This window comes from Ranitomeya variabilis, chromosome 4, assembly GCF_051348905.1.
Source record: "Ranitomeya variabilis isolate aRanVar5 chromosome 4, aRanVar5.hap1, whole genome shotgun sequence".
In the NCBI taxonomy this organism is placed as follows: Eukaryota; Metazoa; Chordata; class Amphibia; order Anura; family Dendrobatidae; genus Ranitomeya; species Ranitomeya variabilis.
Genome location: NC_135235.1, coordinates 197554103 through 197581186, shown reverse-complemented (window position 1 = coordinate 197581186; position 27084 = coordinate 197554103). Strand labels below are relative to the sequence as shown.

General features: G+C 45.0%; 1 protein-coding gene across 4 annotated transcripts in view; it reads right to left on the bottom strand.

Annotated features, from left to right (window-relative positions):
* Positions 1–27084, bottom strand: part of LOC143770190 (synaptotagmin-1-like) — a 261510-nt gene that overhangs the window by 37745 nt on the left and 196681 nt on the right. For all 4 annotated transcript variants that reach the window (XM_077259562.1, XM_077259563.1, XM_077259564.1 and 1 more), the window contains one exon: positions 9595–9776. In XM_077259562.1, coding sequence (XP_077115677.1) covers positions 9595–9776 — 182 coding nt within the window. The remainder of the gene's footprint in view (positions 1–9594; positions 9777–27084) is intronic.

Sequence of the window (27084 nt, the reverse complement as noted above, 5' to 3'; positions counted from 1 at the left end):
CTGAGTCAAACATTGATGACCTTCCCCTGTAGCCTTGACTGGTATGGGACAAAGTCCTTAAGCCCCCATACACCTTAGATAGTTGTTGGCCGAACAATGATTCTGAAGATCATTCGGCCGGTGGCTACCTTCACCGATTCTGGGGCATAAAAGCCAGATTGAAAGTTATTTTTTTTTAGTCTCATCAACATGCCAGTTATTGACACTTATCGCAACTCAACTGGGACAGGATCTTTGAACTGAGAGACCTCGGTTTATCACTCCGTCAGATCGCAACATGCATAGGCCAAGATGTCAGCACTGCTCAACGTTGTGTATCCCAGTAGTTGGGAGAATGAAGACAAAGTGGAATAACAGCAAGAGATGCACAGAGGTGAAACTCTGCATGGACAAATGTCCAGATTAGAAGAATGGTGAGTAGGGATCCATTTTGTGATGCAAGTGAAATTAGACATCTAACTCCAAACCTAAGTCATCACACAGTGACTGCACAAACCATCAAAAAGCATTTGCATGACATTGGGTTATGAGTAGACTTGAGCGAATTTTTCAAAATTGGGTTCCTATTGTGATCAATATTAGCCAAACATAATTGGAGTCAATGGGAGCAGAAATTACCGAATATGTTCGGAACTGATCATCAAACATAAATTTGGCACAAATAGGGTACCAATATGACAAGAATATGGCAAATTCAGATTCAGCGACCGAATCTGAACATATTCGCATAACTCTAGTTATGAGCCAGATGGCCAGCTACAGATTTTCATTAACCTCACTCCACTGCTCCCAAAGGCTATGATGGTGCAGAGGAAGACGGCAATTGAGGCTAGATTGGAGGTCTATTCTCTTCAGTGATGAGTCCTGCTTTTTTCATGGATGCAATGAATGCCAGAGATTAGTCTTGAGACCACGTGGGCAGCTCCATGAAAAGGTCAGTATGAGAGAACATCACACCAGTCCTACTCCTAGTATTATGGTGTGGGGTGGCATAATATATGGTGGTTTGTCCCTTCTAGTCTTCATTGCAGATACACTATCACTTTGGTGTTACATTGCTTTGTTCAAGGAAAGAGTAGTCCAACCATTTCTCCAAAGTATCAGCACAACAACTGCAGGCTGCATATTGCTTTTGCGTCTGTGAGCAGCTTCCATGGCCAAAAGGTGCTACCATGGCTGCAGCGTCTTTGTAATTTTCTCCTATTGAGCTAATCTGGGACATAATTGATTGTTGATTACACAAGAGCTGCCAGCAGTGGATCTTGATGATTTGCCTAAGTGTGTTCAACGCGGCAGAACTCTCGTCACACGACCATTAATAATCTCACTGATAGCAGCCTATTCTGTAAGTGAGGGGACTTCTGTGTGGCACGGATACTTGATACGGAGTAAATCGAGATGTTTTGATGTTGTCTGATACACAAATGTGAATAACACAGTATGAAACTGGGTAAGATATGAATGTTATGATCATGCCTCAGTTTTAGAACTTGATCGGGTGACCCTTTGCTGCGTGGTCAGTTTCCCTCTCTGCTGAGCCATAGCCTGTTTGGACTCTGTCCAACTGCTGATAGTTCTCTTGTCTTTGCTTTCCTTTTCTTGGCTTGCTTCGATTCAAGTGTCCCTCACTTCCCTATTTGGTTCTGTCCTATCACATGTTGGGTGGAGCTATTTATACTCACCCTGCACCTGTTTTCTTTGCTGGCTATACTTCAAGATAGATGGGTATTTGGAGTTATAACTCTTTAACCATGGATATCTTGCCTGGTTAATCTATGTTTCTTTTCCTGCAGTTTGTTTGTGTGTCATCCTCCCCAGGACCCTTTCCTTTCTTTTACCTTTAGGGTCTAGGAGGTTTCCCAGTATTCCATTTGTTTTTTGGTTCTTTTTATTTTCCTCCATCTTTCCTGTGTAACTGTGTGAACACATTCATAGGCCTGTGCCTCATCCTCTGATGGGTATTTTATAGTTATACTTTTTTGTGTTGCACAGTATCTATAGTGAGGGTGAAGATAAGGACACTCAGGGTCAATCAACCTTCAGTGGGGGCGCCATTACTATTACTTACAGTGCTAACCTCTGCTGTCAGGCAGGATCAAATAAGGGTCAGATTAGGGACTTTCCTAGTCGGAACAGGAACCTGTTGCATCTCTCCTGGTTTATACGTTATCCATGTGAGTGTGTTGGCACAGTTTATATCAATTACACTTACAGTTTCCTTTCAATCAAATCATGAGTGATTACACAACCGATGGCTTACTTCTTTTATTAACCAACTTTAGAAGGGTTCATATTGTCCTTTATGCAACAGATCTGCTTGGAATTAATGTAATAATAATAATATGATTGGCTATGAAACAATTTACTGTCTCTTGATAACATGGCCCTGCTGTTTGTTTTACTGGGAGACCATCAAAAATCAGTTATTCTTATTATTCTTATTATGTGTCTATTTAGTACTTTGAGTGCACAAGGGTGAATGAACTATCAAGAAGTTTTTAACTGTGAAACCTTGTGCATGCCAGAACCTGTCCACAGTGGTCTCCCTTCTGTGAGCAAAGGCATTGTTATATACTGCACATTCACTGCCCACATATTGTGTAATGTACCCATGTTTTATTGGTGACAAAGAGATGTCAATCTAGCAAACCGGGTGTATTGAGGCAGATCAACTCTAGTGAGCCAATATACCCTTTATAAAAAGGAATTGAGGGCTACATCATATGTGTACACGAATAGAGCAGTAAGAGATTGACCAGATATGACTGGTTGGTTTCTCATTGAGGTTTTCTCTGGTGCTGCACCTCTCCTCTCTGCTGCACTTCACGGCAGTTTCTATACCATTACATAACCAGTGAATATATTCCATGGTAGCCATGCATTTTCTGCCTTAGTTGTCAGTGCATTTACTGGTTAATCATAGGCGTCCACATTGACTCCCATTGGTTCCCATGTTCTTGTTAGATCTTAGGCTCGGGTCCCTTAGATGTGTTTTTTCTATACCTGTAATTTTTTTGAAAATCTCAGTGTAAAGTGTTGAAGCATTATAGATGCAAGATGATAGCAACACAGAGCACCTGCCCTATGACCACCCAAGGCGATAATTGCATAGGCAGCAACCTGCAACTGGGATCCGGACAGATGAATCCTTTGGCTCACAGTATACCTACCAGCTTGCCAATTTATTATGGAATTTCCGAGTAAAGCGTTGCTGCAGCTTTCACAACATATTGCCAATTTACTGCTGTCTAACAAATGGTGACAGTAATGAGACATCACAATGATAGATGAAAAGGAAGAAACAAAAACTCTACTCCTTAGGGTATCATGGAGCAGAAGTCATCCAACTGGAGATGGCATCTGATACAACAAGAAATGCTTCTCTTCTTGTTCGGAAAATACCTTTTGCACGCAAAGAGTTTGGAAACATTCAGGATTGTCAGGCTGCCAGATTGAAGGGCTCGCACCTTAGAAACAATTATGATGTTCTGCATGATGGCCACTGCCCAACCCAAACGAGCATATGGACCCAAAACAAAGGTAGAAGAATCGAGACAGGAATTTTTGGAAAGGGTCAGATATGAACACATCGAGCCATAGTTTCCCTGCATCTTCCAAATTTAGCTGGAGCAATGTATTTATGCATTATTTTTTTCACTCTTTCTGGTCATCCCAAAAATACAACTGATTTTTTGGGAAAGGTTGTCCACCTCTCTTACGCTCTACCTTTCAGTACAGGCTGTGGTCTGTAATTTTTTGCTCTTCAGAAAGGAATATAAATTCTAGGATGCTTTTCCAGCAGAATGGTCACCAAATGGACAGATCTACACAACCTAAAACTCAGGACGAGTTTTAAGCTTGTGGAAATAATGATCTCCAGTTTCTGATTATTGATGCCTTCTGCCAAGATGGTTCCTAGGTGAAGATGAATGTGAGTGAGGCCCGATCAACCAAAGCCACACACTTCAGCAATTCTATAAAATAACTGCCCGATACATGGGACACCTCTGTCAGGTGAACATGAGAGCTGAATGCTGCTGACACAGGGGCTCGGTGTGTGGGGCGACTGCTGCAACAAAATCTGCTGTTCTAGGCCACATTCACACGTTCAGTATTTGGTCAGTATTTTACATCAGTATTTGTAAGCCAAAATCAGGAGTGGGTGATGTGTGTCTATTATACTTTTCCTCTGATTGCTCCTCTCCTGATTTTGGTCTTCAAATACTGATGTAAAATAGGGACAAAATACTGAATTAATGAACGTGGCCTTACTCAAAGTGCAAAGAAAGTTGCATTAAAGGGGTTGTGCAAGGACATTACTGGCTCATGCAAGCGCACTTTGCTCTTCCCCTACTGCAGGCAAAGCATAAACATAACCAGGCATGGTGATGGTGACAGAGCATGCACAGTTATGTTTTAAGCTCTGTCCGCAGTAGGGCAGAGCAAAGTGCGCCTGTGTGCACCTGTGATGTTACTGCGCAGGCATGAGATTTTATTCAGCTACGTGGATTGTTGGCCTAATGCATATTGATCTGTACGTATTGCAACAACTATTGTTTGTTTAATATGATGTGATTTTTATGTCTGCATGCATATTGTTCATCTGTTAACAAAGTTCAAAGAAAAAAAAAAAAAAAAGGAGTCCTCATGTACAGACAGGATGCTCCTCCTCCTCCTTCCCTGTGAGCACATTTTTCTTGCATGTGAAACTGAAACTGAAAGTCACAGCATATCTCTCTCAGAAACCTGATTGATCCTGTTCTCATGTTGTAATGCTGAATGTTCTTAGTTCTTAATAAATGAACATTCTCTGTTGCTCATTATGGACATCACGCTGATTAACCCGCTGCTAACAGGTTATCGGCCCAGAAGTCAAGGCAATCCCAAACCTGCAGAGCACAGAGATAGAAAGACAACAGCAAACTGAGAAGAAGTAAAATGGCCGCCAACAGCAACTCAACAAAGTTTACAGTGCCAAGCCTGAATAACCAGAACTACCAATCCTGGAAATTCAAGGTGAAGATGCTGCTGATAAGAGAAGGTACGTGGAAATACACTCAGGACCCTAAGGGTATGTGTCCACGTTCAGGATTGCATCAGGATTTGGTCAGGATTTTTCATCAGTGTTTGTAAGCCAAAACCAGGAGTGGGTGATAAATGCAGAAGTGGTGCATATGTTTCTGTTATACTTTTCCTCTAATTGTTCCACTCCTGGTTTTGGCTTACAAATACTGATGAAAAATCCTGACCAAATCCTGATGCAATCCTGAACGTGGACACATACCCTTAGCCTGACCCAGTACCACAGGAATGGCTAGAAATGGATCAGAAAGCACAGAGCACCATATCACTCAGTATGGAGGATGATCAGATTGTGCATGTGTGCAAGTGTGAATCTGCAAAGGAAATGCGGGAGCAGCTGCAGAAAGTACATGAGAGAATAAATTTAAGTAATAAACTCTATCTAATGAGAAAGCTGTACCAGTCTAAGCTGCACAATGACCAGGACATGCAGGACTACATTAGAAATACTCTAGAGACTGTAGAGCGCCTGCGGGGCATTGGGGAAGATATGAAGGACTTCCATGTAGCAGCACTACTACTTAGTGGTCTCCCAGAAAGCTATGATACGCTTGTAACTGCATTAGATGCACGCCCAAATGATGAGCTTACATTGGAGTACGTCAGAGGAAAGCTTGTAGATGAATATAAGAGAAAAGCTGAAAATGTGAGCAGCAAAACATGTAACAAGGAAACTGCTTTACAAACACATGATATGCCCACCAGCAGAATCCACCCTAAAGAGACACGTGAATGTTTTGTATGCAAGAAGCCAGGTCATTTAAAGGCTGAATGCAGAGTCTGGAAAGCTAAAATGAATCAGCTGAAAAAGCAAAACAGCCAACAGAGAGTTAAGAGTGCTGTATCTGGAAACAGTGATTCGGCAAATACTGAAGCTACATTCACATCAGTCAATGCATTTAAATCAAAGCATGCGTGGTGTATAGATTCTGGTGCAACCAGTCACATGACCAATGACAGAGACTTCTTTACTAAGCTTAACCAAAATAAGTCAGAGAAAGTGATAATGGCGAACGGTCAGTGCATGAACTCAGAAGGCATAGGAGACGGTTATATTGATTGTAACATCTCTGCAACACAAAGTAGAAGGATCCATGTAAAGGATGTACTATATGTGCCTAGTCTTGAAAGTAATCTGTTATCTGTGAAAAAGCTCACAAAACAGGGTAATGAAGTTACATTTAAGGAAGATAGCTGCATCATCTCAAAAGAGGGTCACACATTAGCAAAAGGAAAAATCAGAGATGAACTGTATCAGTTGAAATGTAAAGAGTGTGTATGCACAGCTAAGCAAGAACTGCACAAGAACTGTATTCATGTATGGCACAGGCGGCTTGCGCATAGAGACCCAGAAGCAATAAGAAAGTTATTTCAAGAACAATTAGCTGACAATATTACAATTGATTCATGTAATCAGACAATGAGATGTTCCAGCTGTATTAAAGGGAAAATGTCCAGAAAGGCCTTTCCTAAGAAAAGTACTACAAGAACAGAACAACCACTAGATTTAGTACACACGGATATCTGTGGTCCAATGCGTACTCAGACCCCTGGAAAGAAGAGATATTTTCTTACATTTATTGATGACAATTCAAGATATACAGTTGTCTATTTACTTCACAGCAAAAATGAAGTTCCAGAGAAACTTGGAATATATCTAGCTGAAGTACATAACAAGTTTGGAAGAATGCCAAAAACTTTACGTGCAAATAATGGAACTGAGTATACAAGTATTGAAACACAGAGCATTTTAAAGAAAAATGGTATATTTCAAACTACTGTACCATACAACCCTGAGCAAAATTGTGTAGCAGAAAGAAGAAACCGGACACTCTGTGAAAGCGCAAGGAGTATGTTATTTGATGCAAATTTGCCTACAGTATATTGGGGCGAAGCTATTATGACGGCTTGTTATCTTCAGAACAGACTACCAAGTAAAGCGACAGAGAAAACTCCATTTGAGCAATGGAATGGTACAAAACCAAAACTACAACACATAAGGATTTTCGGAAGTAAAGCATTTGCACATGTTCCCAAAGAAAAACGAACTAAGTGGGAATCTCATGCCAAGGAAGGCATCCTGGTAGGCTACAGCGAAACCCAGAAAGGTTATAGAATTCTACACCCAGAGACAAACAAGGTCACAATAAGTAAAGATGTAGTGTTTGATGAAAACTTCGTGTCCCCCAAGTTTTATGACATTATGCCAGTAGTCCAGATGAAGCAACAAAAATCTCAATCACAATTACAAGACAATGAAGAAAAGAATGTAGAAGTCTGGCTGGACTCTTCAACCACTGAAGGAACAACAAAAGGCCTAAGTGAACCTGAAATTAGACGCTCGTCAAGATCAAACAAAGGAATACCAGCTAAATGTTTATCCTACGTTGTGAAGACACTGCCTGAGTCAGAACCACAGTCATGGGATGAAATGCAGAAACTACCTGCCCATGAAAGAACAAAGTGGATCATTGCCACGACCTAGGTTCCAAGAATTGAGAACCACTATGGGACTGACAGAATAAGTAGTTGTTGAGTGGGGGTGTTGGCCTAATGCATATTGATCTGTATGTATAGCAACAACTATTGTTTGTTTAATATGATGTGATTTTTATGTCTGCATGCATATTGTTCATCTGTTAACAAAGTTCAAAAAAAAAAAAGGAGTCCTCATGTACAGACAGGATGCTCCTGTGAGCACATTTTTCTTGCATGTGAAACTGAAACTGAAAGTCACAGCATATCTCTCTCTCAGAAACCTGATTGATCCTGTTCTCATGTTGTAATGCTGAATGTTCTTAGTTCTTAATAAATGAACATTCTCTGTTGCTCATTATGGACATTACGCTGATTAACCCGCTGCTAACATGGATGATGCAGGATGAGGAAAGGAGGGACAGACGCTACATCAATGATGCCCATCGGACAGGATAGTCCAGATTTGCATAAGCGTGTCACAACTATGTAATCACGTGTCCTGGGACCAGGGGCTACTTCCCTGTCCCTAATGCTAGGGAGCACCTTATCTCACCCTGTTCCCAAGATTACTTCTGAAGGTGAAGATGCCAGGGCCACGTACCTTGCCTTAGCTTCTGAATCCACCCTCAGTCTGTATCCTTCCCTCACCCAGTGGAGAGGAGAGTAGTATTGTACCGTAATACACCAACCAGACTAACAAGGTAATACGAACAGGGGTAACGGAAAATATTAAACATAGAAGTATACACACACATATATCAGAGAAATGCACCGGGGAGTGCAGGATGGGGTTAAACCAAAGTAGGAGAAGAAATGGAATTATCACACTCCCAAAACCAAGCAACAATCACAGATAAATCCACCAACCGACTACTCTAATAACCACCAACAACCTCCGTCCATGCAGCATAAGCTAGCTCTGACAGTGTGTGTTAGTCAGAACCCAGATTATATAGAGGATAGGAGTGGCTAACAGTGTACAGCTGAGAGCCCTAGCTCCAGGAGCTCTCAGCAGAGCAGATTAACCCCCTGCACTGCCAAAAGAAATTTACACCATTTAATATAAAGGTGAAGCGCTTCTAATCAGTGCAGAAGTAGGAGAACTCAGATGCTGTGGTCTTCTGACTCCTTTTTGTTGCGGTAAACCCATGACACAGCGCAGGAGTAATTCAAAATGTTTTTTGGGAGGCATATAGGGGGAGTCAGGTGATAATACACAACTTGGTGGTATGCAGCACAGACGCTGATTAAGGTGGCGGTATTTGTTCATATATGAAGAAATTGGTGGCAGGGTCACTTTAAATGTAGCAATACAAGTTTCCTTATGTTCGATTTCCATCTGTCTGACAAATCTGTTCTGTTTGACAAATATACAATAATCAAAGACTTCTTGCAGTGGTTGACACATTTTCCCATATTCTACATTATTAAAACATTTGCTCCAGTTCTTAGTTATTTGAGTACCTTCAATGAAATCTGTCAGCAGATTTCACTATCCAAACCTCTTATAAGCACACATAGCTCTTTCAAAGAAAGTCCAACAAAACCTTTTCTTCTGTTTCTGAGAAATCAGCATTTAAATTGTTATCCAAATGAGGCTGAAGAGCCATTTATAAATCTGATGCATCCGTCACTCCAGCTCTATTCCCCACCCAGTGCCGCCGTCTCCTGCTTTATTGATGACTCCTCTGCCTGAAGTCACACAGCATAGAGGCTGTCAGTCAAGCAGGAGGTGGTGCTAGAAGGAGAATAGAGCTGGAGTGACAAAAGCTTCAGATCTACCATAGTCCTTTAACCTCATATGCATATCATTTAAAATGCTGATTTATGAGAAACAGAAGAACGGACCGGCCATGTACCGGTATTGCCGAATTTGTCTATGAAAGATCTACATGCACATATAAATAGTATGGGGGTGAACTCCTGTTGACAGATTCCCTTTAATGATATTCACAATTGGGAACTTTTTTTTATATACAATCAATATTGTTCACTTTTTCATACTGAAAAAGTTTCAGCAAAAGCGCAACTCACCTTATCGATGTAGCTTTTCCCCAAATCCTTCACCTCCTTCATGTTAATTTGGGCCTTGACCTTATCTTTGCCCTTCTTGCCTTTCTTTTTCTTGCCGCAGCACTTCTTGCAGACACAGAAACAGCAGCATAGTAGCAGCAATCCAGCCACAATGAGAATGGTGGCCAGAGCCCATGGTGGAACTGGTAGAAGAAGAAAATACAAAATAAAGATGTGTATTAATTGTTCATGAAACATAAGCCTATAAAGAATGTGATGAGAAATGGTAATTTTTCTGATTTCCAGCCGACTGAAGGGCTGCAATGATCCTAATTCAGACTTATTTGTGTCACCACAGTCTCACACACAGATGCGGATAACACAGCATGAAACTAGGCAAGAGATCAATATTACATTTACACTTTCCTTTCAATCAAATCTTGAGTGATTACACAATCGTTGGCTTACTTTATTATTACCCAACTTTAGAAGGGTTCACGTTGTCCTTTTTGTACAACAGATTTGCTTGAAATTAATATAACAACAATAACTAGATGGGCATTTCCTGAAGGAAATACATGGTGCTTGAACAGCGCTGCCAGCTTTACAGCAGCACTTTTCACACACGGGGCCGGGGGGGCACTTACTTTTCACACACGGGGCCGGGGGGCACTTACTTTTCACACACGGGGCCGGGGGGGCACTTACTTTTCACACACGGGGCCGGGGGGGCACTTACTTTTCACACACGGGGCCGGGGGGGCACTTACTTTTCACACACGGGGCCGGGGGGGGCACTTACTTTTCACACACGGGGCCGGGGGGCACTTACTTTTCACACACGGGGCCGGGGGGGCACTTACTTTTCACACACGGGGCCGGGGGGCACTTACTTTTCACACACGGGGCCGGGGGGCACTTACTTTTCACACACGGGGCCGGGGGGGCACTTACTTTTCACACACGGGGCCGGGGGGCACTTACTTTTCACACACGGGGCCGGGGGGGCACTTACTTTTCACACACGGGGCCGGGGGGGCACTTACTTTTCACACACGGGGCCGGGGGGCACTTACTTTTGCACACGGGGCCGGGGGGCACTTACTTTTCACAAACGGGGTCGGGGGGGCACTTACTTTTGACACACGGGGCTGGGGGGGCACTTACTTTTCACACACGGGCCCGGGGGGCACTTACTTTTCACACACGGGACGAGAGGGTGTCATCGTCACTTTATTCTGATGTTTGACTGTGATAAATGATCATGTCCTAAAATGGACACCATACATTTGCATAGCTGCCATCTTTGGAAGGTCAAGTTGGGGGTAATGGAAAGTTCTCCATTATTTCCAATGGGAATTTTTTTTTTTTAAATGCGATTTAAATAAAATCTACATATCGGATCGACTATAAAAGTCATAGCACACCTGTCCCCACCGAAGCCTTCGAAACGCCGCCTGAACGGGGTCTCTGCGCCGAGCGGACTATAGATATCACGAATGAAACAGTCGGAGCTTCAAAGCTAAGAGAGCATTTTCTCCAAAATAATTTTGAAATTGAGAAAAAGATGTCACATTGCCCTCACCCCTTAATTTCCGTCTTTGGACCGAGATATATGGGCACAAGTTGCAAAAAGAAATGCTGAATCCATCTACTCCAGGTTGGACCTTGACATCTTCTAGTTTTCAAGTTTTTGTAATGAACATATTTTTTTATATCGCAGTATTTAATAAGTATCCTATAATCCTGCAATTTTCACTCCGTCCACTAGGCCAATTATTAAGCTTAGAATCATGCAAGGCTATCTCACTTAAAGGGAATCTGTCAATAGGATTTTGCTACCTAATCTGAAAGAAGCATAATGTAGAGACACTGACGCTGTTTTCGTTAGTTTTTATAAAATCACTGTTTTATCAGGAGATTATCACTAGAGGACTAGTAAACCTGCTAGCAGGTAGTCTAGCCATGCCCCCTTCACTGATTGGCAAATTTTTTGCCTATGCACAGTGTACACGGCAGGCTGCCAATCAGTGGTGTGGTGTTGTGAATTCTGTTCTCGAGCTCCCTCCTGTGGTTATGAATGGTACTTCGGCGAGTTCTGTTCATGGACTCCCTCTGGTGGCTGTGAGTGGAGCTGCTGGTTCTGAGATTCCTTCTCCATCTGATCTCGTTCAGGTCTTGGCTGGTTGCTCATCTAATCATTTCTAGTGTTCCTAACCACCAGCCCAACATAACAGTACAGCTGGCCCGCAAAGTGTTAATGCATCTCAATAGAGGGATAAGAGAAGTTCTGAGACCATTTTTTTTTTCTCTGCAGTGTTTTTTGTATTTCTTTTCCCCTTTACCTCTGGGTGTTTCAGGACACAGGTGTAGATATGGACATTCAAGGTATGTCCTCTTGTGTGGATCAACTCACTGCAAGGGTACAAAGCATTCAAGATTATGTAGTTCAGAACCCGATGTTAGAACCCAGAATTCCAATTCCTGATTTGTTTTCTGGGGATAGATCTAAGTTCCTGAATTTCAAAAATAATTGTAGACTGTTTTTTGCTTTGAAACCCCGCTCCTCTGGTGACCCCATTCAGCAAGTAAAAATCATTATTTCTCTGCTACGTGGCGACCCTCAAGACTGGGCATTTTCCCTTGCACCAGAAGATCCTGCATTGCGTAATGTAGATGCGTTTTTTCTGGCGCTTGGATTGCTTTATGATGAACCAGATTCAGTGGATCAGGCAGAGAAAATTTTGCTGGCTTTGTGTCAGGGTCAGGATGAAGCGGAGGTATATTGCCAGAAGTTCAGAAAGTGGTCTGTGCTTACTCAGTGGAATGAGTGTGCCCTGGCAGCAATTTTCAGAAAGGGTCTTTCTGAAGCCCTTAAGGATGTTATGGTGGGATTCCCCACGCCTGCTGGTCTGAATGAGTCTATGTCCTTGGCCATTCAGATCGATCGACGCTTACGTGAGCGCAAAAATGTGCACCATTTGGCGGTGTTTCCTGAGCAGAAGCCTGAGCCTATGCAATGTGATAAAACCTTGACCAGAGCTGAACGGCAAGAATACAGACGTCAGAATGGGCTGTGTTTTTACTGTGGTGACTCCACTCATGCTATCTCTGATTGTCCTAAGCGCACTAAACGGTTCGCTAGGTCTGCCACCATTGGTACGGTACAGCCAAAATTTATTTTGTCAGTTTCTCTGATTTGCTCTTTGTCGTCCTATTCTGTTATGGCATTTGTGGATTCAGGCGCTGCCCTGAATTTGATGGACTTGGAGTTCGCCAGGCGCTGTGGTTTTTTCTTGGAGCCCTTGCAGTATCCTATTCCATTGAGAGGAATTGATGCTACACCTTTGGCCAAGAATAAGCCTCAGTACTGGACTCAATTGACCATGTGCATGGCTCCTGCACATCAGGAGGATATTCGCTTTTTGGTGTTGCATAATCTGCATGATGTGGTCGTTTTGGGTTTGCCATGGCTACAGGTCCATAATCCTGTATTGGACTGGAAATCAATGTCTGTATCCAGTTGGGGTTGTCAAGGGGTACATGGGGATGTTCCATTGTTGTCTATTTCGTCCTCCCATCCTTCTGAAGTCCCTGAGTTCTTGTCAGATTACCGGGATGTATTTGATGAGCCCAAATCCAGTGCCCTACCTCCTCATAGGGATTGTGATTGTGCTATTAATTTGATTCCTGGTAGTAAGTTTCCTAAGGGCCGACTGTTCAATTTATCTGTGCCAGAACACGCTGCAATGCGGAGTTATATAAAGGAGTCCTTGGAGAAAGGGCATATTCGCCCGTCGTCGTCACCGTTGGGAGCAGGGTTCTTTTTTGTGGCCAAGAAGGATGGTTCTCTGAGACCTTGTATAGATTACCGCCTTCTTAATAAAATCACCGTCAAATTTCAGTACCCTTTGCCGCTACTGTCTGATTTGTTTGCTCGGATTAAGGGAGCTAGCTGGTTCACCAAGATAGATCTTCGAGGGGCGTATAATCTTGTGCGTATTAAACGGGGCGACGAATGGAAGACAGCATTTAATACGCCCGAGGGCCATTTTGAGTACTTGGTGATGCCATTCGGGCTTTCTAATGCTCCATCTGTGTTTCAGTCCTTTATGCATGACATCTTCCGAAAGTACCTGGATAGATTCATGATTGTATATTTGGATGATATTTTGGTCTTTTCGGACGATTGGGAGTCTCATGTGAAGCAGGTCAGAATGGTGTTCCAGGTCCTTCGTGCTCATTCCTTGTTTGTGAAGGGGTCTAAATGTCTCTTTGGAGTTCAGAAGGTTTCATTTTTGGGTTTCATTTTTTACCCTTCTACTATCGAGATGGACCCTGTTAAAGTTCAGGCCATTTATGATTGGACTCAGCCTACTTCTGTGAAGAGCCTTCAGAAATTTCTGGGCTTTGCTAATTTTTACCGTCGCTTCATCGCTAATTTTTCTAGTGTTGTTAAACCATTGACTGATTTAACCAAGAAAGGTGCTGATGTGGTCAATTGGTCCTCTGCGGCCGTTGAGGCTTTTCAGGAGCTGAAGCGTCGTTTTTCTTCTGCCCCTGTGTTGTGTCAGCCAGATGTTTCGCTCCCGTTTCAGGTTGAGGTGGATGCTTCTGAGATTGGAGCAGGGGCTGTTTTGTCTCAAAGAGGTTCTGATGGCTCTGTAATGAAACCATGTGCTTTCTTTTCTAGAAAGTTTTCGCCTGCTGAGCGCAATTATGATGTGGGTAATCAAGAGTTGTTGGCTATGAAGTGGGCGTTTGAGGAGTGGTGACATTGGCTTGAGGGAGCCAAACATCGCGTGGTGGTCTTGACGGATCACAAGAATCTGACTTATCTCGAGTCTGCCAAGCGTTTGAATCCTAGACAGGCTCGATGGTCGCTGTTTTTCTCCCGCTTCAATTTTGTGGTTTCGTACCTTCCGGGTTCTAAGAATATGAAGGCTCATGCCCTTTCTAGGAGTTTTGTGCCTGATTCTCCGGGAGTTCCTGAGCCGGCTGGTATTCTCAAAGAGGGGGTAATTTTGTCTGCCATCTCCCCTGATTTGCGGCGGGTGCTGCAGGAGTTTCAGGCTGATAGACCTGACTGTTGCCCAGCGGAGAAGCTGTTTGTCCCTGATAGATGGACTAGTAGAGTTATCTCTGAGGTTCATTGTTCGGTGTTGGCTGGTCATCCTGGAATCTTTGGTACCAGAGATTTGGTGGCTAGATCCTTTTGGTGGCCTTCCTTGTCACGAGATGTGCGTTCTTTTGTGCAGTCCTGTGGGACTTGTGCTCGGGCTAAGCACTGGGTTGCTTTTGCCCTTGCCGGTCCCGAAAAGGCCCTGGACGCATATTTCCATGGATTTTATTTCAGATCTCCCTGTCTCTCAGAGGATGTCAGTTATCTGGGTGGTTTGTGATCGCTTCTCTAAGATGGTCCATTTTGTACCTTTGCCTAAATTGCCTTCCTCCTCTGATTTGGTTCCATTGTTTTTCCAGCATGTGGTTCGGTTACATGGCATTCCGGAGAACATTGTGTCGGACAGAGGTTCCCAGTTTGTTTCAAGATTTTGGCGGTCCTTTTGTGCTAAGATGGGCATTGATTTGTCTTTTTCTTCAGCTTTCCATCCTCAGACAAATGGCCAAACTGAACAAACCAATCAGACTTTGGAAACATATCTGAGATGCTTTGTTTCTGCTGATCAGGATGATTGGGTGTCCTTCTTGCCTTTGGCTGAGTTCGCCCTTAATAATCGGGCCAGCTCGGCTACTTTGGTTTCGCCTTTTTTCTGTAATTCTGGTTTCCACCCTCGTTTTTCTTCAGGGCAGGTTGAGCCTTCGGACTGTCCTGGTGTGGATTCTGTGGTGGACAGGTTGCAGCAAATTTGGACTCAAGTAGTGGACAATTTGACATTGTCCCAGGAGAAGGCTCAACGTTTCGCTAACCGCCGTCGCTGTGTTGGTCCCCGACTTCGTGTTGGGGATTTGGTTTGGTTGTCGTCTCGTTTTGTTCCTATGAAGGTTTCGTCTCCTAAGTTTAAGCCTCATTTCATTGGTCCTTATAAGATTTCTGAAATTATTAATCCTGTGTCATTTCGTTTGGACCTTCCAGCTTCTTTCGCCATCCATAATGTGTTCCATAGGTCGTTGTTGCGGAGATAGGTGGCTCCTATGGTTCCCTCCGTTGATCCTCCTGCCCCGGTGTTGGTTGAGGGGGAGTTGGAGTATGTGGTGGAGAAGATTTTGGATTCTCGTATTTCGAGACGGAAACTTCAGTATCTGGTCAAGTGGAAAGGTTATGGTCAGGAGGATAATTCCTGGGTGGTTGCCTCTGATGTTCATGCTGCCGATCTTGTTCGTGCCTTTCATTTGGCTCGCCCGGAGTGGCCTGGGGGCTCTGGTGAGGGTTCGGTGACCCCTCCTCAAGGGGGGGGGGTACTGTTGTGAATTCTGTTCTCGAGCTCCCTCCTGTGGTTATGAATGGTACTTCGGCGAGTTCTGTTCATGGACTCCCTCTGGTGGCTGTGAGTGGAGCTGCTGGTTCTGAGATTCCTTCTCCAGCTGATCTCGTTCAGGTCTTGGCTGGTTGCTCATCTAATCATTTCTAGTGTTCCTAACCACCAGCCCAACATAACAGTGTGGGTGGGGTTATACAGAGCTCAGCATTCAGAGAACTGCTAGATCTACAGCAGAGAAAACAGTGATTTTATCAAAACTGTAGCAAGCAGTCCTGTAAGTGACATATACCTGGAATCAGGGTCACTGCCCCTATAACATTCTGCTCTCATATAGAATAGCAACAACCTGGTGACAGATTCCGACAGTATTGCATAAGCCATTGACTGATGTCATGTTAGATGTTGAATTACACTTTTGTTGTGCCATGATAACCCAGTGTTGAGTTATCTAAGTCAAGGAAATCCTAGTTCCCCTTTTTATATTTTATTTTTTAGTTGCCACAGCGGTATCGTTTCACTGATGTCTGCACTGCTAGACGTGTCACATTGCTCTGTCACATGATTGCTGCAGCCAATCAGCTGCAACCTTCCCTACTTCGTTAGAGCAGACAAAAAAATTGATGAGCTGATTGGCTGCAGCAGTCATGTGACCAGGCTAGAATAGCAGTTCCATATTGCACCACCTTGGGATGTGAGTAGACATTGTTTTTATTTTCTATAGGGCACTAAAGTAATTAAACAGGGGTGAACCCCTTTATTCAATAACACCTTCCTTAAATCTGATTGCATCGTTTGTTTTTTCTGTCTTTTATTCCAGAGAGGATCTTCATGAAAAACATCCTTTCTCCTTACACGCTGAGAAGCAGCAGTATACTGTATATTGCACGTGAGGCAGTGACCTCTGTCACAGCTAGGGGGCGCTGTTTGTGCTCCCCAGAATGCGCACAGCAGCGTATGAAGGCCATAGGTGTGCATAGGAGTCGCAGGTGTAGCTGTGATTGCAATGTGAGGTAGTGACTTATGTCACAGGTAGGAGTCGCTGTGTGTTCTCTCCAGGTTATGCATGCAGACGGATGGAGTCCATAGGTGTGCATGGGAGTCACGGATTTCCGGTCCAGGTCTTCCATGTGGCTGAAGGCCACAGGTTTGTGTGTGTGAAAAGCCCTGCAGTAAGGGGTATGGGTGCATGTCAGTGTCAGTCTGGTGTGTGCTGGTGTGCAGAGCAGAGGCCTGCAGAGCACTGGCTGAGTGCATGGAGGCACAGGCCAGCGGAGCCAGCACCCAGGGCAGCTGAATAGCCTGGCACCCACAGCATATACAGCGATGCAAGTCGTCCATGGTACTGGTCTCGGATGTGGACAGTCCTGTGCCCGGAGGTGGATGTCCTGTGCCCAAAAAAGGACTAGCATGTGTAACGATTGCAAACAGGTGGATATGGTGCCCGGCTGCTATCCGGAAGATATCCTGGGCTGTGTACGGCTGTGTGAGTGAAGAGAGTGTAAGAGACTGTGATACAGCGATGCAGGACACCAACGGGAACTAGTCGGAGTGGGCTGGCGTGTGTAGTGTCTGCAACATATGAGGCTGTGAGTTTGGAGACTGTAATATGGCATGCGGTAGCCCAAGGAAACTGGACAAGGGAAGTCTGGCCTGTTTAGGGCCTGCAATCTAAAGCCATATGAGATGTACTGCTATGAACTGGTGTGAACTGAACATTGATAATATACACTGAAGTTATATGCATTTGTGTGAATTGGACTTTAATGCTGTGAGGAAACACATTACAGAGACTTTGTGTTGGAACTTTGTGGGTCACTGCCTCTTCACTGCGTACGATGCTACTACAGCCTTACATGCAGTATATATAATCCCTCTCCACAGGATATAATGCAGTTACTGTAACGAGCACAATGGAAGCATAATACAGTGTGTGTGATGGGCACTGTGGGGAAATAATACAGTGTGCGTGTGTGGGTGCAGCGCCCCAGAGTCCTGGTCGTTGCAGTACTGTGGCTCCGCCACTATGGGGAGCTACGGTGCGTCTGATGGCACCGAAGGAGTTCATCTGATCAGGTATCACAGACACCAATACATTTCACAGCTGGGCCTCCGGGGGGAGCTAAGGGTGCTATTCATTAGGCCACTCCCCACCATAGTGGGTAAACTGGGGGTCAGGCAGGAAGTTAGATCAGAAAGCTGACTGGGTTGGAACCAGGCAACACCTTGTGGCAGAGGGTGTTGTGGGGGAAGATACAGTAGGGTCTCTGTCAGGGGTGGGATCCTGACAGAGGCTTGGCATTTGAAAAGAACGTAAAGGGACCGTGCCTGCTCCGGGAAGCGGCGGTGCCCGAGAAAGGACTAGAAGCGAGATAGATTGTGCTGAGTGAGAAACGAGATCAAGCAATAGGAGAATACCAGTAGGGGTCGTGCTGTAAGACCGGAGCAACACCCTACTGAGGCGCACTACCGGTGGCCGGAACGCCGAGGGAGTATTATAACATTCAGCTTCAAGCAATACTCTAAACAGCGGCAGGACAGTCAGTCTAAGGCGGGCTGTCTCACACAAATCACCTATGAAGTCTTGGGGGGCACCTTGTGGAGAGGGGCGACTCTAGGGTCCCGGAAGAACTCCGAGCCTACCCGTCAAACGGGTGCCGTCCCAACCAGAACACCAGGGAGGGACGGAGGATTAGAAGAACATCATTTAATCGAGTTGTGAGGGAACTTAAGAAACAGACACAACGGTTGTGGGGACTTTCCGTAAGCACAGCAGGGGAGGACCACAACACATAGCGCTAGAAGGAAGGCACCGATTTCCACCTGCGAGGAGAACTCTGGAGGTGCCATTGGACCGGCCGGACTTGCGCAGCCTGGTGAACCGTATTCTGGACTGTGGACTCAGAGATCTTCAGTAAAGAGGTAAAGAGACTGCAACCTGGTGTCCTCGTTATTTACTGCACCGCACCACCACTACCATCATCCACACCCATCATTCACTGTGCGCCCCACGGCAGGGTCACGGACCGGGGCCTAGCCGCCGTGACAACCCCAGAGCAGAGACTCAGAGGCCCGGTACCGGGTACCCCTCGGCCCTGCGGCGGTGGGGGCGCTACAACTTGGCGTCACGAACAGGATCTACTTAAGCCTGAAGAATCAGGTCATGTGTGCCTTGGAACTGTGGTTTATTGTGCTAGGACTGTACTATGTTGCAAAGACTGTGTTACGACAATCCCCGCCAAAACCGCCGCCATTATAACACTATGTGGCGCGCAGGGAGCATGGGGCGTGTCCTCGTGGGCGTAGCTTGGAAGAGTGGCGCGAAGATGGAACCCGCCCCTCACCGATATTACTATGTCCAGAGAATATGCCCATCAAGGAGAAGGGCCCGCCTCCTAGTGTGGGATGGTGGAGGAGAGAAAGGCCGTCCTCCGGACGGGGAGGGGCAAGAGCCTCTGGAGGCCACGAGGCAGAATCCGATTGGCAGCATGGAGCGCGGAAGTCACCCCGGAGAGGGAGAGAAGACCTGTGCCAGATTCTACCAATGGGAGCCGGCGGAGTCCTTACCAGGCTGCGCTAATCAGGAAATCCTCGGGGCGGAAGTGGAGGAGCTGTGCCGGCAGTTCCGGAGTCTGTGCCAGCAAGCAACCACCCCTGGCGAGGAGCCGCACCCGCACCAGGTATCGGTCCTGCAGCCGACAACGGAGGAGGCCGGCACCGGAGATACATCGGAAGCAGGTAACCGCGCCGATCCCGGCGTGGCGATTGAAGAGCCCCTGCTGGTGGATGTAGACTCACCCCCACCACGACCACCCGGGCGAGTGTGTAGCCGTCTTGAATGCGAGAGGCCCTGGGAAACTCTGCAGACCGCCGATCGCCCCCTACAGCCCATCAAACAACCCACGCAGCTCCAGGGAGAATGGGTAACCTTCAAATGGACCCGCGCGGCCACTACCAATCTGATGGGGTTTCCAGGGGATGCCCAGGAGGAGGGGGAGAGTATCGAGGTCATCCGCCAGAGGGAGTACCGCCAACAGCTGCGCCAGCAAGAGGAAGAGTGGGCCCGCAAGAAGGAGCTCCGGCGTCAGGCTGAGCGAGAGAAGAACCTTCAGAATAAAGCCCAAGTCAGGCAGGTTGCTGAGGAGAACTGGGGCCCGCAGCGCCATGGCGTGATCAACAATTTCCGGCTGCAGGGAGGTTGGGGCTTCATTAAGGAGCCCGGTCTTGCCTTGGAAGTGTTTGTAAACCGGCGGGATGTAGAGGCACACCTCATTGAGGGACACCCAGGCCGGGATCTTTACCCAGGAGACCGGGTTCGGTACACCCGCCACTGGGGGGATAAGGGGTGGTATGCCCTGCATGTGCGCAAATACAAGCCGGAAGTGACAGTACCATCCTCTGATGATTCACCAAGGCCGGCGGTTATTGCACCGATCTCCCTGTGCGCCAAATGCCTGCGAGCCATCACTCCAAGGAGAACCGTGAGTACCCAGACCCCTATCCAGGGTGCGGACGCCCTCTATGTGGTGGCGGGGGGAGACCGGTACTCGCGGAAGCCGCCCCCAGACTTGGAAGAATAAACCTCGATACCACGAATATGTAAATAGTTATTGTTTTCCTGTTGTTCTGCTAAACCCGTCCAGGGTTAACTCTTAAGGGGATCCTTCTGTGGACCTGGGATCCCTATTGTTTTGTTTTTTGTTTGTTTTTCTAAAGTTTTGCACAAGTTTCTAGAACTGCTGAAATCATGAACAGTGCATGATCCGAACTTCTTGTACATAGTTTGCACCTTATTAAAGGCGCTCCCTACTGGTTTTACTTAAAGAAGGACTCTTTGTGAAGATACCACACTGGAACCTTTGCTGAGTATGGACTGGTAGCTTGAGAAGGCGTGCTACCCCACAGAGACTTGGTCCCCTCTTAAAGGGGATGTTCATTTGTTGCGCTTAAACCGTGATATTGCTTTAAGACCGGAAGCAATAATGTCTTGACCAAAGAACGTGATGATAATGTTTACATAAGAAAGTTATATGTATTTAATTAGTTAAATGTGAAGAGATACTGATGATGTGCTCTGAGAAGTAAAAGGTGAAAGATAGAAGAAGGATGCAGTGGACCCGTAGGGATAGACGTGGTGTCCAGCATGCATGAAAGGAAGAAAGATAATGAGAAGGCTTAATGTTCAATAGAAAGTGTTTTTGATAATGCTGATAGATAGTTAGGATAGAAGGTAAACCCTGAGTCCTCATAGGAGTCATGTAGAGATGGCTCAGTGCTCTTAAACTGAAAGTAATGTTATGTTCTATACTGTGTATAGTAGTTGAAAATGCAGTAGGCCCTGGCTGAACGGGGCGGTCCTGTAACCGAAAGGAGAGGCAGAAGGTCTGGTGCCGATAGGACAGGCGGTCCTGCAGATTTAAAGAAGGAGAATGAAAAAGTTAAATTACCTTATAATGTGATTATAGGAAGGTCTTTAGTGGATTTATAGTGTATGTCCTTAAAGGCAATGTTAAATTATTGTCCAACAATTTTGCACTTAGTAGAATACCCGGTTGGGTAACAGGAGTTATTTATAGCCTGTAAGTTATAATGTTAACCATGTTTGTAACGTTCAAGTGTCCTTACCTCCCATAAAGGGAAGCCTGTTCAAGTATACTTATTGTTATTACACTCAACGAAACTGTATGTCTTTTTGCTAACTTGTATTGTTGTTTTCTTCCCAGTCCCGGAGTACTGTGTTTAACCAGGGGGGAGTGCAGCGCCCCAGAGTCCTGGTCGTTGCAGTACTGTGGCTCCGCCACTATGGGGAGCTACGGTGCGTCTGATGGCACTGAAGGAGTTCATCTGATCAGGTATCACAGACACCAATACATTTCACAGCTGGGCCTCCGGGGGGAGCTAAGGGTGCTATTCATTAGGCCACTTTCCACCATAGTGGGTAAACTGGGGGTCAGGCAGGAAGTTAGATCAGAAAGCTGACTGGGTTGGAACCAGGCAACACCTGTGGCAGAGGGTGTTGTGGGGGAAGATACAGTAGGGTCTCTGTCAGGGGTGGGATCCTGACAGAGGCTTGGCATTTGAAAAGAACGTAAAGGGACCGTGCCTGCTCCGGGAAGCGGCGGTGCCCGAGAAAGCACTAGAAGCGAGATAGGTTGTGCTGAGTGAGAAACGAGATCAAGCAATAGGAGAATACCAGTAGGGGTCGTGCTGTAAGACCGGAGCAACACCCTACTGAGGCGCACTACCGGTGGCCGGAACGCCGAGGGAGAATTATAACATTCAGCTTCAAGCAATACTCTAAACAGCGGCAGGACAGTCAGTCTAAGGCGGGCTGTCTCACACAAATCACCTATGAAGTCTTGGGGGGCACCTTGTGGAGAGGGGCGACTCTAGGGTCCCGGAAGAGCTCCGAGCCTACCCGTCAAACGGGTGCCGTCCCAACCAGAACATCAGGGAGGGACGGAGGATTAGAAGAACATCATTTAATCGAGTTGTGAGGGAACTTAAGAAACAGACACAACGGTTGTGGGGACTTTCCGTAAGCACAGCAGGGGAGGACCACAACACATAGCGCTAGAAGGAAGGCACCGATTTCCACCTGCGAGGAGAACTCTGGAGGTGCCATTGGACCGGCCGGACTTGCGCAGCCTGGTGAACCGTATTCTGGACTGTGGACTCAGAGATCTTCAGTAAAGAGGTAAAGAGACTGCAACCTGGTGTCCTCGTTATTTACTGCACCGCACCACCACTACCATCATCCACACCCATCATTCACTGTGCGCCCCACGGCAGGGTCACGGACCGGGGCCTAGCCGCTGTGACAACCCCAGAGCAGAGACTCAGAGGCCCGGTACCGGGTACCCCTCGGCCCTGCGGCGGTGGGGGCGCTACATGGGCACAGGGCACTGTGGGAGCATGGTACAGTACAATGTATTGAGGCCTTGAAAGGGGCATTATACTGTGTGGGGACACTAATGGGTGAAGTAAGAGAAATGGTTTAGCATAAAGTAAGACTTACTGTGGCGCCCAACACATGCCACAATGTGTATGTCTCTGTTCCCTGGCAGGGGTCACTAATATCAGTATCTGAACCTATATGTTTTTATCTGAAGTTTGCCGCTGTAGGCAAGCTCCTTTAGTTTGCAGACCTAAATAATCTGTTGTCTGATAGTTTTAGACAATGCCAGCGCCCAGGCATAGCTGTGCATTGTAACATTATACTGTGCAGTAACATAGTAACATAGTTAGTAAGGCTGAAAAAAGACATTTGTCCATCCAGTTCAGCCTATATTCCATCATAATAAATCCCCAGATCTACGTCCTTCTACAGAACCTAATAATTGTATGATACAATATTGTTCTGCTCCAGGAAGACATCCAGGCCTCTCTTGAACCCCTCGACTGAGTTCGCCATCACCACCTCCTCAGGCAAGCAATTCCAGATTCTCACTGCCCTAACAGTAAAGAATCCTCTTCTATGTTGGTGGAAAAACCTTCTCTCCTCCAGACGCAAAGAATGCCCCCTTGTGCCCGTCACCTTCCTTGGTATAAACAGATCCTCAGCGAGATATTTGTATTGTCCCCTTATATACTTATACATGGTTATTAGATCGCCCCTCAGTCGTCTTTTTTCTAGACTAAATAATCCTAATTTCGCTAATCTATCTGGGTATTGTAGTTCTCCCATCCCCTTTATTAACTTTGTTGCCCTCCTTTGTACTCTCTCTAGTTCCATTATATCCTTCCTGAGCACCGGTGCCCAAAACTGGACACAGTACTCCATGTGCGGTCTAACTAGGGATTTGTACAGAGGCAGTATAATGCTCTCATCATGTGTATCCAGACCTCTTTTAATGCACCCCATGATCATGTTTGCCTTGGCAGCTGCTGCCTGGCACTGGCTGCTCCAGGTAAGTTTATCATTAACTAGGATCCCCAAGTCCTTCTCCCTGTCAGATTTACCCAGTGGTTTCCCGTTCAGTGTGTAATGGTGATATTGATTCCTTCTTCCCATGTGTATAACCTTACATTTATCATTGTTAAACCTCATCTGCCACCTTTCAGCCCAATTTTCCAACTTATCCAGATCCATCTGTAGCAGAACACTATCTTCTCTTGTATTAACTGCTTTACATAGTTTTGTATCATCTGCAAATATTAATATTTTACTGTGTAAACCTTCTACCAGATCATTAATGAATATGTTGAAGAGAACAGGTCCCAATACCGACCCCTGCGGTACCCCACTGGTCACAGCGACCCAGTTAGAGACTATACCATTTATAACCACCCTCTGCTTTCTATCACTAAGCCAGTTACTAACCCATTTACACACATTTTCCCCCAGACCAAGCATTCTCATTTTGTGTACCAACCTCTTGTGCGGCACGGTATCAAACGCTTTGGAAAAATCGAGATATACCAGTAATAACTCTGAATGAAGCAGCGATGGCAGACGTTGGTTAATAGACAGGACGCCGCGGTCTTTGCTCAGATGCTTGTTTTTGGTAATTCTCACGGCAGGAGGCTTAGGTTTGCCGTACCATCGCAGCCTCAGTCACCTTTACATATGCACTTTAATGGAGCAAGTGATGTTTAGCTCAGAAAAGGTCAAAGCTCCCAATTATTGATTTAGTAAGACAGGGCTTCATGTAAAGGTCATTGCACAAATATCTTCCTCTCACTACTTTCCATTATGTTTTCTAAAAAAGTCTTCACACTCTGAAAATATATATATTTTTTTAAATACATTTGTTCTACTGATGTTGCTTTGACACGAGGTTTGTAAAAAGCTTAAAAAGTAAATGTAAAAATTGTAAAAAAAACAAACAAATAATGTAGGAAAATGTAAACAAATGCTTGAGACCTCTGGTTGTCACGCAAACCCATCTATGACCCGCGATCACGTGACCGGGTCACCGATGGGTGGGATTTCCAGCATGTTTCAGGAAGCGAGAGTTAAATGCCGCTGTCAATTTAACAGGTTAACAGCCTCAGGTGGATCACGATTCCACCTGCGGCTGTTAGAGGCACATGTCAGTCGTTCAAAGAAAGATGCAGGCTCAACACTGCAGCCCACATCAAAGGGAAGGATTCTGACTTGGGCGTACGATTACACCCAACATCGGATAGTGGTTAAAAAATATAAAAAAAAAACACCAAAGTTTAAATCCCCCACTTTTGCCCTATTAAAGATAAATCAATAGCAAAAAAATAAAAATACACATATTTGGCATTGCTATGCAGATAAAAGTCTGATCTATCAAAATATAGAATACGGTACATTTATCCGAGCATAACAAGAAAATAATCAAAACGCCAGATGCAACATTGTAATAAAATGCAGTAAGAGGCGATCAAACGATTGTATGCACCTCAAAATTATATCAATAAAAACCTTATCTCAGGGCACAAAAGATAAGTCCTCACACAGTCCAATATCTTGAAAAATGGAAACATTATGGGTCTCGGAAAATGTTGACAAAAGCAGAAACATTTTTTCTTACAAATCTCCCAAAAATTTTGTACAACATGTATTTTTTTTTTTTACCAAACACTGGATTTTTTTCACCACTTAAATAAAAAAGAACCTAGGCGTGTTTGATATCTGTAAACTCATACTGACCTTAAGCATTATCTTGCCAGGTCAGTTTTACCATATAATGAACACGGCAGAAAAAACTCACAATTGTGGAATTGAACTTTTTTTTTCGCAATTTCAAAGCACTTGGATTTTTTTTTTCAGCTTTCTGGTACACTACATAATAAAATGAATGATAGCATTCAAAAGTAAAAATCGTCCCTTAAAAAACGAGACCTCACACGGCTATGTGGAAGGAACAATAAATAAGTTATGGCTCTTTGAATAAAGGGAGAGAAAAAAATGAAAATGAAGAAAATGGAAAATCGGCTGGGGGTGAAGGGGTAAATATGCTCGGATACGCAGAAAAATAGACTTCAGGGAGGGTGTACTTAATTTTTCTCATGACTCTGTATACGGTACATTTGTGTGTGTGTAAAATAAGGCATACTGGATCACCAAAGATTATAAATAAATAAATTATTATAAGAATATCTACATTCTGTTATTAGCACAATTCAGATATTACTGGAATAGTCCCCTTTGGTAATATGTATGTATTATATAGGAGGACAATGCAGTAAGCTCCTCGTGGGCGGGTGACATTTTATAATTACACAGTCACTGATGTGTCAGCTTTCTTGGTATCATTTATGTGAATGTTGCGAATTACTCAGGTGTTAGCAAAACATCCTGTTTTTAATCACAGGGAAATATCCAGCTGGCGTGTAGATGTTACCATGCACTGTCATCGTGTTAACCCTCTGTGTGACAAATCAGCTGTGGGGGATGCTGAGTTGATGAGTTCATTATTACAGGATTTTGGATACTTCTTGTCACTCTGCAGCGCTGCAGCGAGGCTACCACCAGGTGGCAGCAGAGAAGTTAAACAAGCCGGGTCAAAATCTAGAGAGTAAAGCAGTACAAAGGGAAAACACAAAATACAGAGTCAGAGGGGAGCCAGGAGGTCAACACCAGTCAGAAGAAAGAGATGAAGTCAGGTCAGAATCAAACCGAGTCAAAACACCGGGAGATCCAAATACTAAGGCGAACACTTAGGACGGGGAGAGAGGAGGGAACAGACATGAGTGAAGTCAGCTAAAGCAGCAGGACAAATCAGGGTAACCCCAGAGTCAGATACTCATGCTGAAGGTAGAAAATATAACTGACTGCCTGCAGGATGCAGTGGAGATATACAGTACAGACTAAAAGTTTGGACACGCCTTCTCATTTAAAGATTTTTCTGTATTTTCATGACTATGAAAATTGTACATTCACACTAAAGGCATCAAAACTATGAATTAACACATGTGGAATTATATACTTAACAAAAAAGTGTGAAACAACTGAAAATATGTCTTATATTCTAGGTTCTTCAAAGTAGCCACCTTTTGCTTTGATGACTGCTTTGCACACTCTTGGCATTCTCTTGATGAGCTTCAAGAGGTAGTCTCTGGGAATGGTCTTCCAACAATCTCGAAGAAGTTCCCAGAG